The sequence below is a fragment of the Desmodus rotundus genome, chromosome 5, assembly GCF_022682495.2.
Source record: "Desmodus rotundus isolate HL8 chromosome 5, HLdesRot8A.1, whole genome shotgun sequence".
In the NCBI taxonomy this organism is placed as follows: Eukaryota; Metazoa; Chordata; class Mammalia; order Chiroptera; family Phyllostomidae; genus Desmodus; species Desmodus rotundus.
The window spans coordinates 49,853,086-49,872,713 of NC_071391.1; the positions used below are offsets into that span (position 1 = coordinate 49,853,086).

Below are 19,628 nucleotides of genomic sequence, written 5' to 3' on the forward strand. Positions count from 1 at the left end.
GCGGGGCTTGCACGGAACCCTCGGGCACCTGCAGACCTGAGCTCAGCCCTGGGTGGCCCCCGAAGATATTCCACAGCAGACAGAGCGAGGCTGGAAGGGAGGCCAGAAGAACAGGGGCCTGATCGAACCCAGAGCGGTTAGGCTGAGCAAGGGCTTCCAACCCCCATCCTATTCCCCAGCTCCAGCTCCGCACCCACCACCCCGCGGGTTTGCCCCACAGCGCTGCTCCAGTTCGCATGCGCAGCAATCCCGGTCCTTCCGCCCCACTGGAAACCACGCCTCTGTCTCCAAATGGGCAGAGGCTGCGGGGCGGGGCGGGGTGGGCCTCAGCCCGGGAGTCCCAGCTCTAGCCTCCGCCTTAAGGCCAACCCCAGCCGATCTCTGGTCGGAGCCGCCGGCTGCTTCCTGGGGTTCGTCCAGCCTCTGCTCCACTGCCTGTGCGGTGCTTGCATCCCGGAGTTCAGCTCGACCGGTGGCGGCGCGGGCAGGTAGGAGGCGCTGCACGGAGGGAGGCGTGTGCGAGCACGCGCGAGTTCCCGGGTGTGTTTCGGAGGTGTGTGTGCAGGTGCAGCGGTGGTCAGCGGGTGCCCTGTGAGCGCCGATGGGTGTGCGTGTGGGGAGTGCACATCTCGCACGCCAGGGAGGAAGGGGGTGAGCCCTGGCTTTCAGTCCCGTGGGGCGGGAGCCTGGAGGATCCGCCGGGGTACCCGGGGTTTGCCCCACCCAGCCCTCCACCCCGCAGCTAGGAGCCTCCCGGGCATCCCAACCCCCACCCTTCCTGCCTCCCGGAGTTTCGGGGCAAGTTTCCTAGTTTAGACGCTCTTGTGTTGAACCCCCGGGACTTGACCATCTCTTCCTCACAATTTCCCTTTCCTGTTCCCTTTCCAGCCCTCCACCCATTAATTCCAAGTCCCTTCTGGGTGCCCTCCCTTCTTCCCATCCCCCGTCCAAAAGGCTTAGGAAAGGAGGTAAAGCAGGTTCTCTTCCTGACCCTCCTCCATTGTTGAACAGGGGCCTTTTTCCTGGGTTGCGGGCTTGGGTGTGGTGTGAGGAGCAGGGAGTGGGGTGGGGAGATCTTGGGAGATCTGGAAGAGAATGGATCTTGGGCTTCTTTGATCCTGCCTCTGCCCTTCAGAATTGAGGGTCTGGGGAGACCCGCCTGGGGTCCAGAGGTGAAGTAGGACAGATCATTATCAGGTGCCAAGTTCTATCCAGGCTTCTGTTTCATGTGGTGGGATTCTTATCCCCCCACTCCAACCCCACAGGAATGAAGAAAATGAGCGCAGAGGGGTGAAGTGGGCAACTGTCAGGGGTGTTGAGCCAGAATCTGAACCCCGGGTCACCTGGCTCTCAAACCAGAATCTTCTCCCTGCACCTGCCTCGAAGGGAAGCGCCTGGGAAACTACTTCTAGGATTCTAGGGATGGAGAAATCTGAGTAGACTTCCTGGAAGAGAAGGATTTGAAGGTGGGGTTCAGCCTAGCTTTGAGTGTGAGGCCTCCTGGGCAAACCTCTGTGTTCAGCTGCAAAATTGACACCCCCAGGGTCTGTGGGCCTGTTCCTTGCTTCAGCCCCCAAAGTCTTGGGGTGGTGGTCAGAGGCCTGGGCCACTTTCCCTGGCTGAGGGACTGGGTGGGGTAGGGTGGGCCCAGCTGCTGTTGCTTCAGGCCTGGCTGGCCAGAGCTGGGTGCCAGGATGAAGAGGTGCCTTGGCTGGGTTGTGCCCTGAGGCAAACGGGTCAACAGATACGCCCTTGCCCAGGGTTACATCCCTTGCTGGGAGCCCAGGGTGGGGGCTGGGCAGTCCTTGCCTGTGTGTGTGTGGGTAGGGGGGGTTCACTTTGGATCCGTGGGTGCTGGGTCTCCAGGGATGAACAGTTCACCAAAGCAGAAAAGAAGCAGGGCATTGTGGGCCCAGGGAACAGATGGGTAAAGGCCTGGAGGTGTCAACCTGAATGATAGTCTGTGGGGAGGGGCGTTACATAGATGTGTGTCTGAGGAAGGTCATCTTTGGCTCCTGTAGTGGGTGGGTCCCTATGGAGGGCAGTGAGGCGAGCCCAGAGCTCCCCACCTGCCCACCTCCCGTCTCTCCACCTCCCCCCCAAAGGGGATCCGAGAGGGGCTCCCAGAGCAGGGGTGAGGGTGAATGGCGGTGCTCAGGCGCCGGCTGCACAGGGCTCCAGCTTGGGGAAGGGTGGCTGTGGGGGCTGAGACGGGGCCACTGCTGGGGGTGTGGGAGTAGGTCTGGGAGATGTTGACAAGGTGGTGGCTGGACAGGGTGGTTGTGAGAGGCCTGCGGGCTCTGGGGGCTGACATCCGGGACACCGCTACCAGGCCAGTGCTGTCTCCGGCTGCTGCTGCCTCTGCTTTTCCCAGGACAGCCCTGAAGTTCTGGTCCCTGAACAGGAGGCCCTCCAGGACCCCCAGAGGGCACAGGGCGGCCTCTGTCCTCCCTGTGTCTAAGTTCCTTCCTTGCTGACACTGTCTGTGTGCATGACCCTGAGGCAGGGAACTCCCCCGCAAGTCTCGTTTCTTCACGTGTGAAGTGGGGTATGTGCTGCCTAGTCACAGGGTTGGGGGCGGTCACATTCGATAGTGGCCCGGCTGTGGTAGCTGTTGTGATACGTGGTAATTAGCCGTCAGCATCACACAGTCCCTTCTCCCATGGAAGTGGAAGCCCCTCTCGGTGTGAGTGGGTGTGACCCTCTCAGAGCTGTCGAGTGGGTGGTCTCTCTGTCTGCCTGACCAAGTCTCTGGGCCCCCCAAGGCCCCAAACCCTACGTGTCATAACAAAGAGGCTCCCGGCCCCGTGCGGCTCCCCAGACATCTGGTGCCTGGACAGATGTGGACCTCTGTCCGTCTGTCTGTCTGTCTGTCTGTCTACTGCTGGTCTTCTCCTCTGCCCCCAGGTCCCCAGGTGTTGTGAGTGCCTTTAGAGCCCCCTCCCCTGCCCCTCAGTCCCCTCCAGAGGTGTCAAACACTCTTCTCTTCTTCCTCCTTGCCCTTCCTGCTCAAACACTCGTTGGCTGGCAGCGGACCCCCAGCTACTCTTCCTTTCTGGTTGGATGTGATGCCCTGGGCTGGTCTTGCTGCAGTTCAGGCCAAACTGCCGACTCCCCTTTGGCCTCAGGCCTTGCCTTTCCCTGCTCACTAAAGGCAAACGGGCCAAGTCCCTTTGGGGTTCTAATCCAGGATGTTTTAGGAAGCCAGCCTTGTGTTTGGACCTGGGAAATTCTGGAATGTAAGCATTTGCTTACTGTCAGCCGGAGTGACTGAAGCCATTCTAACTGTTCGGGGGCGTGTTTCTCGGGTCAGCTGGGCTGGGGGTGTGGGGGTGCCAGTGGCTGAGGCTGTGGTGGCCTGGGGCTGTGGGCTGTGGTTTTCTGCCACAACACGGTATGTGGTCAGTCGTGGGAGGAGGGGCTGGTGGCCAGAGCAGACCCACCCCACCCATTGGTCCCCAGCTGGCCATCACTGTTGGGGTGTTGGGGTGTCCCCTGTGATAGCCACAGGATCTTGAGGCCTGGGGGACAAAAGGCAGAGAGCTGCTGGCCCGCTCTGCCTGCCTCTGCCCCTGCCCCAGCACCCCACCCTCCACCCCCTGTGACCTGCCAGTCAGTCAGGCGGGACCCAACTGGTTTTTTACCAGCAGTAGTAACTAAGACACTGAAGTTTGGGGTGCCTTTGTCTTACCTGGAGCAATTCAAGGTGTGAGAACGTCATCCTCACCTGCTCACTCACTCCCGTGAGCGGAAGAGAGGAGTGAGGCCCCGTTCCCGGAGCCCACACTACAGTAGTAGTTCTCCATTGCGGCTGTGACGAAGTGACACACCCTGAGTGGCTTAAAACAACGCAAATGGATCCTCTTCCAGTTTTGGAGGTCAGGAGTCTGCAGTGAGTCCCGTTGGGGCCAAATCAAGGTGCTGGCAGGCTGGTGCCTCTGGAGACTGCAGGGAGACTGTGCCTTGTCTCTCCCGTTTCCGGTCGCTGCTGCATCCCTGTGACCTCCTCACCCCAATCTCCGCGCCTTTCCTCTCGTGAAGTCGCACCTCCCTGTGCCTCCTTCTCATAAGAACACTTGTAACGACATTGAGGGCCCCCCTGGGTGACAGGATTATCGCCCCATCTCAAAACCCTTAATGACATCTGCAGAGTCCCTTTTGCCATATAAGGTAACATTTGCTGTTCCAGGGGTTGGGATGCTGATCTCTTTGGGACCATTACCCGGCCTACCACAGGGGCCAACTGCAGTGTCATCTCGGACACCTTCCTCAGGGCCCCCTCCTGGGTGCCCACAGCTGCTGACTCTTCCCCCATGAGGTCATTCTCAGCGTGCGTCCCCCCCCAGCCAAGAAGCTTGTGTGGGCAGGGCCGGGGCCTGCTGCTGCTCTGGCCCCAGAGCCAGCCTGAGACCAGGGTAGGCAGAGCTCAGGGTTGTTTGGAAGAGAGGAAATGTACCCGTCCATGGTCGCCCCAACGACCAGACCTAGTCTTGCATTTCACAGTGTGGTAGGCCTTTCAGAGGGGAACACAGCTCATTTTGGATATTCATTCAACAAACCCAGTGCTGTGCAGGCGAGATCGCTGGACCCCCCCCACCCCCACCACCACCCTGTGAGGGCTGGGGCCGGCCGGGAGCCCTGTTCTGTAGAGTGAAGGCTGACTGAGGCTCCGTTCTGCCTGGAGCAGAGGTGTGTGAGGAGCCAGGCGAGGCAGGTTGGGCAAGTACAGTGGAAAAGACCTTCATTTCACAGATGGGAAATCTAAGGCACAAAGAAGGTTATGTATTGTATTGCTTCTCCCTGGGCCTCCGTGTCCCCGTCTGAGGGCGAGGGTGTGCACAGGACATTCTGAAGCTCTGATTCGTCCCCTGCCTGACACTGGCATTCAAGGCCCCCTCAGACAAGAAGTCATGCAGCTAGGTTCCCTGCTTTCTCGTTCCTGCCCTCGCTGCAGCCCTCTCTGGAACGTGTTTTTGTAGGTTTGTCTCCCAGGTACACGCCCCTCACCCAGCACTGCCCCCCTCCAGCACTCTGGGACGGGACCCAAATCCCAGTGAAGAACATCCGTGGGGCACAACTCTCCGACTGCCCGGCCACGCAGCAGGCTGTCCTGGAGGCTGGATTTTCCCTCAAAACGCTGCCAGGGAGACGTCAGTGCCTCAGGACCACTGTCTCCCAGGACCAGGGAGAAACCCTGCACCCCAACCCCCTGCAGGCCTCTGTGTCTCTTAGCAGGGGGCTGTTTGTCAGGTTTATGTGCTAGAAAGATCACTGCCGCTGGGTGGAGACTGGATTGGACAAGACAGAGGCGATAAGGGGAGGGGAGTGGAGAAGAAAGACAGGATTTCCCAGCCTCGGTGCCAGCCTGCCCTGCGGAGGCTGGACTGACTCACTGGGCCTGGCCCCTGGCTCCACTGGCAGAGCCTGGAGCCCCGCGGCCCCAGCCCAGGTCTCCTCCCCCACCCTGCCATCCCTGGCTCAGTACACAGAACGAGGGGAGATGGGGTCCCGGGAGGCCACAACGCACGCACCCGCCGTAGGACAGAGATGCGCATTAAGCATGTTATTGAGATGGTGGCTTGCGGGGCAAGAGGGGGATGGGACAAAAGAGAATCATTACATTGACAAAACAAACAAAAAACACCCAAAGAACCAGGAAGGCACCAAACTCTGAGACTCTGCCCTTTCCATTCCCACCCCCCACCGGCCTGGCTCACTGCCTCAGCCCCTTTCCGCAGCATCTGACCCTTGCTGCACCCTCCGGCCCCTCCCCGCACCCTGTGCCCTCAGTAAGCGCCCTGCAGAGCTGGTCCTCTCAGCTTTCCCCACTCAGAGCTCCGGGCCCTGGCTTTGCGGCTGCTGCTCAGAGCTTTCCCGCCTTCCCTCCGCCTGCCTCCAGTGCATCCTGCCTGCCCTCCCCTGTGATTCCGGCCTAGGGCCGTCAAGCCCTGCTCAGGTCCCATCTTGAAGAGCTGCCACCATCCTTCTCGCCTCTATAGCCCCACCGGCTGTGCCTTACTCCCAGGAGTACTGAGTACCATGACTCTGCGTTAGCCCTTGGTCCCTGGGCTCCTTCTCCCTGGGACTGCCTTCCCGACCTGACCGCTTTCCTGTCGGCTCAGGGCCCGCCCAGAATGGGTGTCAGTGAACGCGTGTGTGTCGTTAAGTGACGGTGCCCCTGAATTGTTAGACACAGCTATTCAGCCTTCCCCTTATGTAGCAAAGGGGAAAGGCGAGGGGGCCCTGTTTCTGGAAGTGGGGTGTAGCTGGAGGTCGAGGAGGGGAGGGGAGAGGGAGGGGCTTTGTTGCCAGGCTCTGGGTGTGGGGCGTCACTGGCTGCTCCACTGCCAGCGGGTGGCACTCTGCTGGTCCCGTGCTGTACCACGGGCACCCGCCACAGGGGGTTGGGGTGCAGCGGGGCACACCCAGCAGTCCTTCCTTTGTTCTCCCTTTCACCCCCACACCTGGCTGGCCACAGATGGAGTTGAGTCTCCCACCCACACAGCTCTACACTGGTCTGTTCACCATTCGCACGTGAGCCTGTAAGTTCAAGTTCTATGGTCTTCCTTCTGTCCTTTCTGTTCTAGTCATGTCCTTTTCTAGTGCATTCTCATGCGGCACTAGGTCCATGTGGCAGCCAATGGATCTCAAGTCCCTCCCCTCCTCGGCACCCTCCCCAGCACCCCGTCACCTCAGGACGAGGCCTGATTCCTGTGCCTGGCACTCCAGGACCTCTGACTGGGATCCTGTGTGTCGCCCGCCCCACCTCCGCTCTGTGTCAGCTCGTCCTCTCAGGGCCGAGAATGTCTCCTGGGGATGGTCCCTGGCTGGCTGGCACCCCTTCGGATGCAGAGGAAACCTTGGAAATTGGCATGTGCCCTGTGGGGGTGAGGGGACACCCCCTTCATCTTGTGGGACCCTCTCTTGAACTTGAGCACGCCGAGTGTGAAAGCCACAGCGTTCTGAGAGATGGGAGACTTGCAGAAGGTCACAGGCCAGGCCCGGGCTCTGAGCCAGCCTGGGGCTCCTTCCCTCCAGGTATGTAGTGTCCAGCCTGACAGGGTAGGAGCTATGAGGGGCCCAGAACTGGAGGATCGGGGTCGCCAGATTCAGCCAGTTTGTCTGCCCAGGGCCACTGTGCTGGCTTTTTAACAAACTGTTTTATAGGAAACAGAGACAACAGTGCCCAAATCATAGGTGCAGCCACCACGCAGATCTCCGGCCGTCTCGGTCTCGCTCGCTCCCTTCAGGCACTGCTCCAGAGGGAGCCCCTCTTGGCCTCTCTTCGCTGTAGGTGCGTTGTGCCTGCTTTCCAATTTTGTATAAATGGAATCCCAGTGTTGCTTTTCTTGATCAATATTATACTTCTGAGATCCATCTGTGGATTTTCATAAATATCTGCTCATTTTCTTTCCTGTATAGTACTCCACCACAACGTATTTATCCCTTCTTCTCTTGCACTTTTGGGTTGCTTCTCCCTTTCAGCTGTAACAAATACCACTTTGATAAAGTCCGTGTACATGTTTTTTGGAGAATAGGTGCATGCATTTCTGTTCAGTACTTAAACTTTGGAGTAGAATCACTGAATGATAGAGTATGTGTTTGTTCAGCTTTGGATTTGGTCAAATGATTTTGTGAAGTGGTTACATCAACGCACACTCTCAGCCCCACTGTAGAAGATCTGCTTGGGAGTGTGTGTGTGTTCGGGGGGGTTTCACCGTAGCCATTCTAGGTGGGGGATGTAGTGCTATGTCATTGCGTATTTTTAAAAAATTAATTCTGGAGGGCCCTGGCTGGTGTAGCTCAGTGGGTTGAATGCCAGCCTGGCAACCAAAGGGTTACCAGTTCAATTCCCAGTCAGGGCACATCCCTGGGTTACTAGCCAGGTCCCTGGTAGGCGGTGAGCAAGAGGCAACCCACACATTGATGTTTCTCCCTCTCTTCCTCCTTCCCTTCCCCTCTTTCTAAAAATAAATAAATAAAATCTTTAAAAAAAATTAAAATTAATCCTGGAGCCAGGGGCCAGAGAGAGAGACACACACAAACAGACAGACATCGATTTGTTGTTTCATTCATTAGTTGCTTCTTGTTATGTGCCCTGACCAGGGATTGAACCCGCAACCTTGGCACATGGGGAGGACACTCGAACCAAATGAGCTACTAGGGCTTATTGAGTTTTTAATGTGCATTTATTTCCTTGATGATTAGTGAAGTCGAGCAGGTTTTCTTCCTGTTTATTGGCCGTTTGAACATGCTCTTTTTCTTTTGTCTTCTTCAAAAAGCTTTATCGTTTTACTTCTCAACCATGCAGCGTGCAAAGTTGGATTTCACTCTGCATGGAATCGCAAGGGGTAAAGCTTTTTCCATACGGATTGCCAGTTGTCCCCTCCTTTCCCCGGTGCCCCGTGGTGTCACCTTGATTATCCATCAGGTGTGAGTCTTCCTCACGCCTGATTTAATCTGTGAACTGTCTGTGTGGGGCCTCCGCTGTTCCTCAAACAGTCTTGGCTGCTCATGGCCCTCTGTGTGCTGGCCCGTCACCCCACCTCGAGCCATCCCCCAGGATCAGACAGGTCAGGGGACATGCCTCTGCCACTCAGCCCGACTCCGCAGCACCCTGCCCTCTCACACTTGGTGTCAGGCTACGGTTCCCGCCTACACCTCTAAGAATGTAATCGTTTGTTTAAAAATCAACTTCCTTCTTCCTTATCTCTTAAAGGAAGCCCCGTGTCTGCTATGTATGGAGTGTCACTCTTACTCTCTGGAACTACAGGGGGACTGGAGAGTCTTACAAATCCATTCAGTTCCTGCCGGGGGCTGTGGCTCTGAGCCTGAGGCCTGCGCCTCCCTTATTGAGTAGACGGGGAAGGGCTGTGAGGGACAGAACACCTGCTGGACCGAACCGAGTCCTCTGGAGAGAGAATGGCTGGGGAACAACTTTTTTACTGACCTCTTTACTGCCACGTCAGAGCACCCCTACAGTGATAACAGTGTGGACCCAGGCTCTGCCTGGGGAAGCCCCTGTGTGGTAGCAAGTTTGGAAGCTTGGGATCCAGCTAACAAGCCACAGAGCTGTGTGTGTGCTGATTCAAAGCTTTAATAATAAGTAGAAAATATGGTTTATGATATAAAACATGTGTTTTCACAAGACAGTATGTGCCAATAATGCATCTAAACTTCAATAATGCATTAAATAACTTCAAAACATTCTGTACGGAGAACTTACAGATCATATTTATTTAATAAGAAAATGTCTAGTTCTTTAAGAAAGTGTTTTTAAGAACATAACTACAATGAAAATATCAAAACCAAAGGATAAAAGTATTAAACAAATTACTTTATGGTACAGGATATCATTGACTTATTTATGTAACAGCAGACGGATTTTTGTGCCGGAAAGAGAACTGGGAAGAGACTAAGTTAAACAAAAACTTGGGGAGGGGTGTTCATAAATTTCTAGTTAATTGAGGCTTAATAGTATTAAGTGGGTCTTTGAACATCAAATTTTGTTTATAAAAATAAAAACGTCCCCAAACGTCAGAAGTATACTTTCCCACCTCAGCGAAGCCTTTTTTCTTCCGCAATTTAGAGTTCTGCTGTTCACTTACCAAACATGTGAACAGTATCTGGCTAATTTCTCAAACTTAACTGCTGGCGTCAGCCTTCCGATGGTGATTTTGTTGCATTTCCTTTTTACTTTCCACCCCTCGGTGAACTTAGGGCCTCTGGTGGGGAACATATTGAAACATGCTTAGATAAAAGCTGGTCTTAAGAGGTATTTTATTCATAAATAATTCAGCGAGTGTTTATGGAAAGCCTACTCCACGTCGGGGTCTAGAAAGAGCAAGGCAGGCAGAAGGCCAGCCTCCGGAGAGCTCACCGTCTAGGACACCGCGAACCGAGCTCTGGTTCTCCATTGCGGCGAGCCCTCATTTCATATTTAAAGATTTGCAGAGATACTGATTTCCTCTGTAGGGGCCAATGATAGCCCTTGTGCATATCAGGGATTCGTTAGACTCTCATAAAGGGAATTCCGAAATCTGCATTCCTTTCTCCAATTGCCTTCTGCTCCTTCTGATGAACCACGATGTCGGGTCCCCTTGGGTCTCCCAGCTCAGCCTCTGCACTTTGGCCCATCCCGCTGGCTTTTCCTGTGACACTTTGCTGCGGCTTTCTGTCCGCTTTGCCGTTGCTTTTGGTTTCTTCTCCTCCTTACCAAAAGCCTGGTCATCTGGACTTCCCCATCTTCCCTTTACTGGCTTCTCATCCACTTAAACAATCGTAACACTTTCTTACTTGTTGGGCCTTCAGTGAATATAATTCGTCAGCATTTTCTTGAGCTTTGTTGTGAACTTCAGGTCGTCTTTACAATACTCTCCTCCTGAACGCTATTTAGAAATATTATCCTAAAAAAGAAACAAGGCCAGTTTTCTTGAGAAGTCCTGTTTTAAACGCTGTATTGAAAGAGACTGGTAAAGGAATGCATAACTCAGCAAAGGATGCTTGTACTTTATTCTCAATTCTTACCAAGTGCTGGATTCTATAAGATCACAGTTAAAAGTCTTTGGTGTGGAGTATCAATTTCCACATAAGGGCTAAATCAAAAAATTCCATTTTTGACTCTGCTCTTTGATATTAAATTAACATTGATATGAACACATGAAGCTTGAAACTTAAAAAAAAAAAAAGGAAGAAACCTTGCAGGATACACAGACAGCCCTGGCCAGGTGGCTCCGTGGGTTGGAGCGTCATCCGTGCACCAAAGGGCTGCAGGTTTGATCCCCGGCTGGAGCGCGTGCAGGAGGCGACTGATGGTTGTTTCTCTCTCTCTCTCCCTCCCTTCCTCTCTCTCACTGATTTGTCTGTATCCTTTGACACGAATGATACTGAGTTAAGAATTCAATTATTTTGAGTCTGCAAGTCAGATGCTGTCCAGCAAACTGCCATGTTGTGATCCACAGTCCTTTTAAAATGTTAACTTGAAGACCAATGGGAATACTCAATCCACTTTAATTTTCTGGGTGTTCTCAGAAAGAATTACAGAAGCACCCTCCAGTAATGAGACGCAGTTGGATAACCCACTTAACTCCAGATGGACTAGCTGGGCGTGCTGTGAGGCAGCAGCGAGAGACCAGGTCTGTGGAGAAGGCACGCACCTTCAACGCAGAAGCATTCCGCCTTCACACGAAGCGTGGGAATAACAAGGAGGGACACTGTTTCATCAGCCACTGGTGGTGTCACGGTATTTGGAACGCCTGGTTTCCGTTTTACAACGCCACCACCAATATTTACTCTGAAAGGTAATCCTGTCTTCCAAGTAGCAGGTATTAACAACTTCCAACACGCTCTCTAGGAATAGTTCACAGTTCTGAACCACGCTTAGGGAAACATTTCCAGCAGTCCGTGCAGGGTTTGTTCCAGTTCCATCTTCGGTAATAGTTGCGGTTGTGGCTGCAGGAACTTTCCCTTCTTCCATCGCCTACTCTCAGACCCTGTGGAAGGTGCGTTTTCAGGAACACCGAGCGCTGTGCACGGCAGCCGCGAGTAGGTTGTCAGCGTGATCTTAAAGGTCTTGCGTGGTCTTGCAGAAACCACCAATAAGCCACAGGCTTGGGACACATTCCTTGATGTTCTTTCTCATCTACAGAATGGGAGTAAAACTCTCTGTCCTGTTTCTTCCTGGCTTTGGTGGCTGCCACGACCAGGGAAGGCTCACGGGTGTCGGCTCCCTCCTGTAGCCGGCCGGCATGGCGCGGCGTGCTGCAAGATGAGCCCTTTCTCCGCCCAGCCTGTCTGCACCACCACCAGCAGGTCCGGGGAACAGCGGACCAGGCCACAGCCTTCTAGAGGGGTGCACACCGTTTCCAAGGCAAGGACAGAGGCTCCTGTAGGGCAGGCCCATGGCAGATGCCACTTTCTTACTTTGCCGCCTTAGAAGCTGGAACCTGGTGGGGCTGGTAGCAGCTCAGAGGGTTAGGGACTTACCCAAAGACACACACTCTAAGTAGTGCAACTGGGACTTGAACTCGGGTCTGACTCACCTGCTGGAAGACTGGGTTCTCTGAGCTCTCTGGCAAGCCCTGGTTCTGACCCAGCTCCGTTCCCCACATGCAGTCCACAGGGCCCCGCTGTGCTAGGCTAGGCTGGCTCTGGGTCGCTTTGCACTTGCCTGCTGTGAGCCTTTTGCTGCGCTGCTGTTCCCTCTGCCTCTCCTCAGGGGCCCGTCTCTCCTCAAGGACATCTGACTCCTGGGGACAGGCCTTTGTGTCCCTCTTGCTAGAACCTCTGAAATGACACAATTTTCAATTTTGCCTTATATTCATGCAGTTCACTGGGGACCGAAACCCTGAATTTTTGTAACCCTCCTGGCCAGAGTCTGGAAACTGTGGGCACCCCCCAGGGTACAGTGCACTGAAGGGGACAAAGTGCTGGTCCGCACGGCGCTGTCTCATTTGATCCTCCCAGAGGCCCTGGCACATTATCTCTTCCTTCCAGACAAGGGCCGTGCAGCCCAGAGGGGCGAATGGCTGGTGCAGGACCACACAGCTCACAGAGACACCGGGGAACTGCAGCCAGGCCTCCCTCAGGAGGAGGGGACGGCTGGGCCTCAGCTAACAGCACCCGGCCATCAGAGGGGTGGGATCGGGAGAGAGGCCAGGCCCTGGTCTTCAGGAGACCCGAGAGCCAGCGCTGCCCTGATCTGGAAAGCCGATCCCAGAGTCCCCGGCACTCCTTGCGCTTGTTTTCCCATCCGCGAAGGAATTCCTCCAGTGTCACCTGTGCTGGTTCATTCAACACCAGTTTACTAAACGTGCCCGACCAGTGTTGGCCTCTGGGGACATGGAGAGGAGCTGGACGGGGCCCTGCGCTGGGGGGCAGGCTAGGCTGGGGAGACGAACAAGCGTGCAAAGATGGGGTACAACGCAATAAGCTAAGTCACAGGGGTTCCAGGATGGCGGAGGGGAGGTGCAGTGTGGGGGGCAGGCGGGAGGTGCTTGAGCAGGGTCAGCTGACCAAGGGTTCCCCAGGTGTGGGAGGGACAGTGCGGGTGTAGCCCTGAGTAACAGCGTGAGGGAGCCGAGAGAGCTCTCAGTGCTGGAACTGTAGGCCCAGGGTGGAGAGCTGCAGGGGTGGCCGAGACAGGCGGAGGTAGAGGGATGAGGGCAGGATGGAGGGCAGCTGGGGCGCTCAGACTGTCCTATGGCGGCATGGTTCGCGCACAAACACAAGAAACGTTCAGAAGTGGGCGGTGCCAAAGTTCCAAGCTCAGGGCCAGGCAGAGGAGGCCTGGCTTTCCTGACTTGGGGCTTATCCGTGGCCTTCTGTGCTTATACCTGGAACTACAGGGAGAGAGCAAAGCTAGGGAGCTGGTGACTTTGTGACCCCAGGGAGGTATTGGCTCAATCAGTGGGTGGAGTGAGAAATGACCCTGGGGCAAATGGAGGGTGCAGGAGGGTAGTCAGCAGGAGGCGCAGCCTGTGCAAAGGCCCGGCCGAAGAGCCTGGCATGGGTAGGCCAGGGTCAGGCCAGCTGGCAGGGGTGAGGTAGGAGGGATGGCTGAACTGGGTCAAACCCCAGCTGGGCATGGCCCAGGTTCTCCCAGTCCCCGGCCCAGCGGGGCTCTCCCCTCTCAGACCCCCCTCTCCCTCTGCCTCCCCTGGAGCAGACCTTCCCACAGCGTTGGCTGCTGCGGAGGGCCTGCTGTGGAGAGCCTGGAGGGCCGCCAGAACCCTCATTTTCCAGCAGCCTGGCTGGGTGACCTGAGCCAGCTCGCTCCCCTCCCCGGGCCCTTTGGGCTCTGAAGACTGGAATTGCTAGAAGCTGATCTCTGGGCTCCTGCTTTCAGCTTTTTGATCTAATCCTTGCAGCTTAAATTGCTTCCTGAGATGCCCTGCAGAAACTGGAAGCCTCGGTGCTAATGACTCTCCTAGGTGGCCGTGTGCCAGAAGTGCAGGGGCTGGCTCTGCGGGCTACCCCCTTCTCTTTCCTTCAGGCCTCCCTAGGTGGGAGGGACAGAGCAGGGTTATTGGCCTTCCTGGACGGAGGAGTGGCCAGAGAGGTTAAGTGGCTGGCCTGAGGTCACACAGCAGTGGAGCAAGCAGGCCCTGTAGGACGCGGGGGCAGAAGGTAAAGTGGCTGTGGGTCCAGCACAGAGGACAAACCAGCCCTCAGCCTGTCAGCAGGCAAGCAGGGACGATGGCCCCTGCCCACCCTCCCCATTGTCCGTGCTGTTCCACACTCCCTGCCCATTCTCACCGCCTTTCCTTCCTGCTTCTCCTCTGTAGACCTTCTTTTCCCTTCCTGGGAGGCTGGCTGAGCAGGGTGTGTGTGTGTGTGTGTGTGTGTGTGTGTGCACACGGGCCTGCCCCTCAGCCCTTCCTCCTGCGTTGTGGGGTCACCAGGCCAAGGTGGAGGCACCAAAGTCAGAGGATGTGACTGAGTCAGACTCTTCCATGGAACACGGGCAAGTCACCTCCCCTCTCTGAGCCTCAGTTCTCTTGTCTGAGAAATGGCAACAGTGCAAGGCCTACACAACACTGCGTGCAGATGCCGTACACAGACCTCTGGCCAGTCAGTCTGCACCTGCCAGGTGCAGAGGAATCTCGGAAGTGAGAGGTGACTTGTCCACATCTCTTGTTCCCGCTCCCTCTGGCCCAGTAGCAGTCTCTTTGGCCTTTGGTTAACTGTAATGTCATCCAAGTATTGAAGCAATCACTGTTCCCGTGTGGAGGTGATAGAATGGGGACTCGGGCTGAGTGACTTGTTCAGAGTCACACAGCAGGTGAGTAGTGCAGTTGGGACCCCCACACCGGCCTTTCTCTCAAACTTGGGTTCACCCAGAAGCCAGCCCACCCTGCCTCGGTTTCGATCAGCAGGACTGGGAAGTTGGAACTGTGCTATGCTGCCCCAGGCCGGCCCCAGGCTGAGTAGACGAGGGGAGTTGGGAGCTCTGCCAGCAGCCCAGACAGAGTCGGAGGTACGGGGACAAAAACGGAGCTGTCAGCCCTGTGCCTGGCTGCCTGAGCGTCTGTCAGGGTGTCTGATGTGTCAGGCCCCGCTGGCTGCGGCACCTCACCCTGCCCTCTCCCGGAGGCCTTCCTTGCTACATCAGTCCAGTGTGTGTCTCTCATGTTTGGTTGGCACGTGGCTGCAAGGTTCAGGGAGCTGGGCCGGGCCCACCTGGGCGCGTGGGGACAGATGGGAGGAAGACGTTCACGGCCACTTCCCGTGTCAGGCTCTGTGCCAGCGGCTGTGCGTGCAAGGTCCCAAACCAAGTGGGCCCTGTCTTCTGGGGTGTCTGGTCTCTGGGGTGCTTATGGTCCTGTTCCCTGGGCTGGGGAATCTGGGGGACGGGGAGGGGGGCAAGGAGTTAAGTTTGGGATTGGTGTCTGTCTGGTGGGGCCCATGGTTCTCCCAGAAAGTGGGCCGTCCAGGGGCCCGAGGAGGAGTCTGGCTGAACACAGGGGTCATTACCTGAGGGGGAGGGAGTTAGCAGAGAGACCACTGGGGTCCCCAGTGGGGGAGGGAAGGTTGGAGGTGGGGGAGGGGTCAGAATCAGCTCCCGAGGCCCCTGAAGCCCCCAAAGCCCCCGAGGAAGAGGCTGTACAGGAGTGTGAGGCTCGGCAAGGCCTGGGAGGCTGTCCTGGGAGAGTCTGAACCTGGGGATTGGGAGATCACGTGATGGGCTGGGGGTCTCCAGGGGAATCGGGTCATCGGGTCAACGGGATTAAGGAGCAACGAGAGTGCTGCCTGTATAACTGGAGGCATTTGTTCCAGAAGTGCTGGAGGGAGGGGCGAGAGAACGACTGTGAGTGGCAGCTGGCTTGCCCACACGGGCAGCGTTGTGCTGTGCTAGACTAGGAGGGGAGAGACCCGGAGACCGTGCTGCTGCTCCCCTGAGGGTGTGACAGCAGCCAGGGAGGTCTTGGGGACTGGGGGGTGGGTGCCTCTGGGCAGCGCAGAGCCCCATGTGTTTGTGCCCTTAGCCTGCCAGCCTGGCGTCACCTCTAAGCATCAGAAATGAGAGAATCCGGGCTATGGAGGGAGGCCAGTCAGATCCTGTTCCTGTTCTGTGTGTGCCAGCTGGGTGACCCTGGGCAGGTCTCGCCCCCTCTCTGAGCCTTCATTCCTGGCTAATGGGAGTGAGGATGCCCACTTCATAGGCCTGCGGGGAGGGAGCAGGTGTGGATCACCTGACTCAGGGCCTCAGTCCTCAGAAAGCAATGTTCTTCTTGCCTCTGTCCTTCCAGGTGCCCCTGGAGCTGCCCACGCACCCACCCAGCCCGCCGCTCTCTGGTCTTGGCCTCCCCTCCCTGGGCAGTGGCCACCATGTTCTCGTGCGTGAAGCCCTACGGAGACCAGAACTACTCAGCCCTGAAGCGGGCCTGTCTGCGCAGGAAGGTGCTCTTTGAGGACCCCAACTTCCCGGCCACCGATGACTCGCTCTACTACAAGGGCGCCCCAGGGCCTGCCGTCCGGTGGCAGCGGCCCAAGGTCAGTGTCTGGTCTGAGCAGGAGCTGTGGCCAGCAGGCCCCGACCCACCCAGGCTGCAGGGCCGGTGGGGTGGCTGAGAAAGTGGCAGGGCTGATGCGGGGTCTTCTGCTGTGGGGTTTGACCTCGATGCGGGGGAGGGGCACCAGGAGACTGGGCCTTGACCCCTGGCCAGCAGTGCCCAGCCAGGACTCACCCCTCTCTGGACTTCAGCTTCCTCACAGGGAAAGTGGGGTCCTCTGCCCAGGCACCCTCCTCCCAGAGTCTTTTTTTGGCATAAAAATGAGGTGATGTGGATGTGACCTTTTTTAGTGAAATTCAAGTGCGAGTGACATTTAAGTCCCATTTAGCGACGTTTCCGTTGCAGGGAATTTACTTGCTGATTAGTTCATAATGATTTTGAAATAGGCATTTGCTGTAAATGAAAAGTACTTATTATTCTGATTAATAAATAATAATAGCAGTAAAAAGTGATAGCACCTCATAGGGCTGTTGGGAGCAGTGAGAGATGACTCGGGGACGACTGGCGGGGAGCCCGGTGTCCATAAAGGCAGCCTTCGCCATCGAGATTGAGAATGGGGAGGGACTGCACCTGGTCAGCCGCTCCCCGGCCTGGTCTTGGTCCCCAGGGCTAGAATGCAAGCGTTTGGCCCCATGGTTTGATTTCATCCTCTTTAAGCTGAGTCCTCTTTAGACTATTTCTGAGTCTGCGAATGGGTTCCCTTGGGGGCCTTGGGGAGGGGGAGGCTGCTGGAGGTCACCGCCCAGGTGACACTGTGTGTCAGTCACACAGGAGGGACCTCAGTGCAGGAGACTGCTGTACTGGAGCGCTTGGGGCTGGGAGGAGTCTCCCGCTGTCTCATGATCAGAGAATGCATTTGCCAGGAAGGGCCGTGCAGGCAGAAGGCACAGTGTGAAGGAGACACAGAGGCGTGAGACCCCCGGGCTTGTTTGGGACATGGCAGTGGCCCGGGAGCACAGGGCGTGTGGAGGGGGAGAGGAGGCTGGGGTTCCGAGGTCGGTGGGCAGGGCAGGCGGTGCTCTGAGGCAGCAGGGGCTGTCAGCTGAGGCTTTCAGCAGGTGGGACAGGGCCGGATTACCGAATTCCGCGTGTACAATGCCCACTGTTGCCCAAATTTTTGAGGGAAAAATAAGGATATGCATTATACATGGGTCGTACTGATTCAGTATCTATATAAATGTTTTTAATACTTTTATTTATGCTTATGCATGAAAAGTGTAACTCTAGAAAGCAGTAACGATATCCATATGCAAAATAATACCCTAGAATACGATAATAGGTTTTGTTTCTAAATATATGTAAATAAAATATTGAATTGAAATATTAAAATGAAAGACTTTGTGCTGAAAGTTTGAGCCAAAAACGGAGGTGTCCATTATACATGGCAAAATACGGTAGCATCAGAAAGTTCGCTCTGGCCCCCTGGACATTTGGGGAAAATGAAATTTAGTTTTTGTGCTGTTCTCCGAGACCGTGATCTCAAGTCCATGCTAACTCAGATGTTCCTGTGTGTTTTCTCGGATGGGTAAGGAAGAGAAACTGAGACCGAGAGGGGAGGCAGGCACCCGCGGCAGGGCCCGGGAGGCCCCGCCGCCCCGCCTTTGGCTGCAGCCCCAGGAGCCACCCAGAACCTCTGGCCCTGCCTCGGTTCTCCAGAACTCCCAGCAGCCTCCTGCCCCTTGGACCACCCCACTCGCCCACGCTTTCCTCTCTCCTTTGTCTGGTGGGTGGGGAAGGAGGCTGGCCTCAAAGGGCCTTTATGAGGCCTTGGGCGAGAGAAGGAGGGCGAAACACTCAAGCTCTCCGCCCCCCTCTCCCTGCACCCCCTCACTGCCCTGTCCAGGCCCTTTCCTGCCCTGCTGCCATCTCCCGGCCGTTTTAGGTCCGTTGCTGTGAAGGAGGCTGCTGAGGCCTGGCTGGGGAAGTTTGAGTTTGGGTCCTGAGAGGAGGAAACGCCAGGCTGGCCCCGGCTCAGCGTCCTCCTGCTGTGTGACCCTGGAAGAGTCACCTGCCTTCTTTGAGCCTCTTTCCTTCCCTGTCACACTGCCTCCTTTGTCTCTACCATCCTCACTGGCTTGGTGCCTGGTCTTTTCCAGACATTGAAAGAGAAGGAGCAGAGCTGCCCCTGCCCGGATGTGCAGGCTGGTGACAGAGGCATGTGGTGGCGGCTGGTGTTGAGAGGGAGCTGTCTGAGCGGGGCCCAGGATGGCGGTGGGGGATCCGTTCTGGGGAGGGGCAGCAGCTCAAGGCCACGGCTGAGAGGGGTTGATTGGGAGGTGAGATCGTGCGGACCAAGGTATGGCTGACCGTCAGTGTGTCTGCAGTGCCTGCCTGGTGGTGGCTGCGTCAGTGTGACCAGCGGGCCCTCACTCCACAGACAGGATGGGGATGGGACAGTGGTGGAGCAGGAAGTCAGGCCAGGCTTGCTTCAGGTGAGGGTGAGTATCCCAGCAGGACGACCTGTACTCCCAGCTGCTCGGCCCTCCGCCAGCGAGATGGAACTTCTGCCTGCGGCACCTGCATTCCTGTGGAGTCTCACTTCCTGGGCCCTGGGCCCTGACTTGTTTACAAATAGAGCGAAAAGCTGACTTTCTCAACAGCCCAGGGAGGCCCTTCTTCACTCCCACCCACCTGCAGCTCCTCCTCGCTAGGTCGTGGGTATTGTGGCCCCCGTGGCCCCCGTGTCCGTGGAGGAGCTCCTCAGCCAGCCTCCCACCGGTCAGCCTCCTCCTTCCTCTCTCCCAAAATGGAAGGAAGAGGCTGGTTTTCAGCCAGAAGGACTTGGCTTCATGGGAGGTGTGACCATGTGCAAGTCACTCCCCCTCCCTGGGCCTCAGTTGTCTCATCGGTAAATGGGAGAATCATTCTCACTGATCACGATTTCTGGAGGTTGAAATGACTTGAGGCACCTCTGGTGTCAGATGCACGGCAGGCAGATGACAAACTGGCTCCCTTCTCTCCTCCACCTGCCAACCCCATGTTGGGGACCCAGAGCAGGCCCTCCTCAGCCCCCACCCACGGCATCCCCACCCAGGGCACCTGCCTTGGGCCCACATCCTCCTCCTCCTCCCCACAGGTTCCTTGTTCTTTGTCCTTCCAGTTCAGTAACCACCT

At 56.4% G+C, this 19,628-nt stretch overlaps 1 protein-coding gene across 4 annotated transcripts in view; it reads left to right on the top strand.

Moving 5' to 3' along the window:
- Positions 1-298: 298 nt before the first annotated feature.
- CAPN5 (calpain 5) overlaps positions 299-19,628 on the top strand; it is a 50,693-nt gene continuing 31,363 nt past the window's right edge. The window contains exons 1-2 of one of the 4 annotated variants that reach the window (XM_053924513.1): positions 299-488; positions 16,251-16,494. In XM_053924513.1, coding sequence (XP_053780488.1) covers positions 16,330-16,494 — 165 coding nt within the window. In that variant the 5' untranslated portion in view covers positions 299-488; positions 16,251-16,329. Of the gene's footprint in view, positions 489-11,278; positions 11,301-14,892; positions 14,978-16,247; positions 16,495-19,628 lie in introns of those variants that run through there. The other 3 variants (XM_024572762.3, XM_045181931.3, XM_045181934.3) reach the window with 3 other exon arrangements.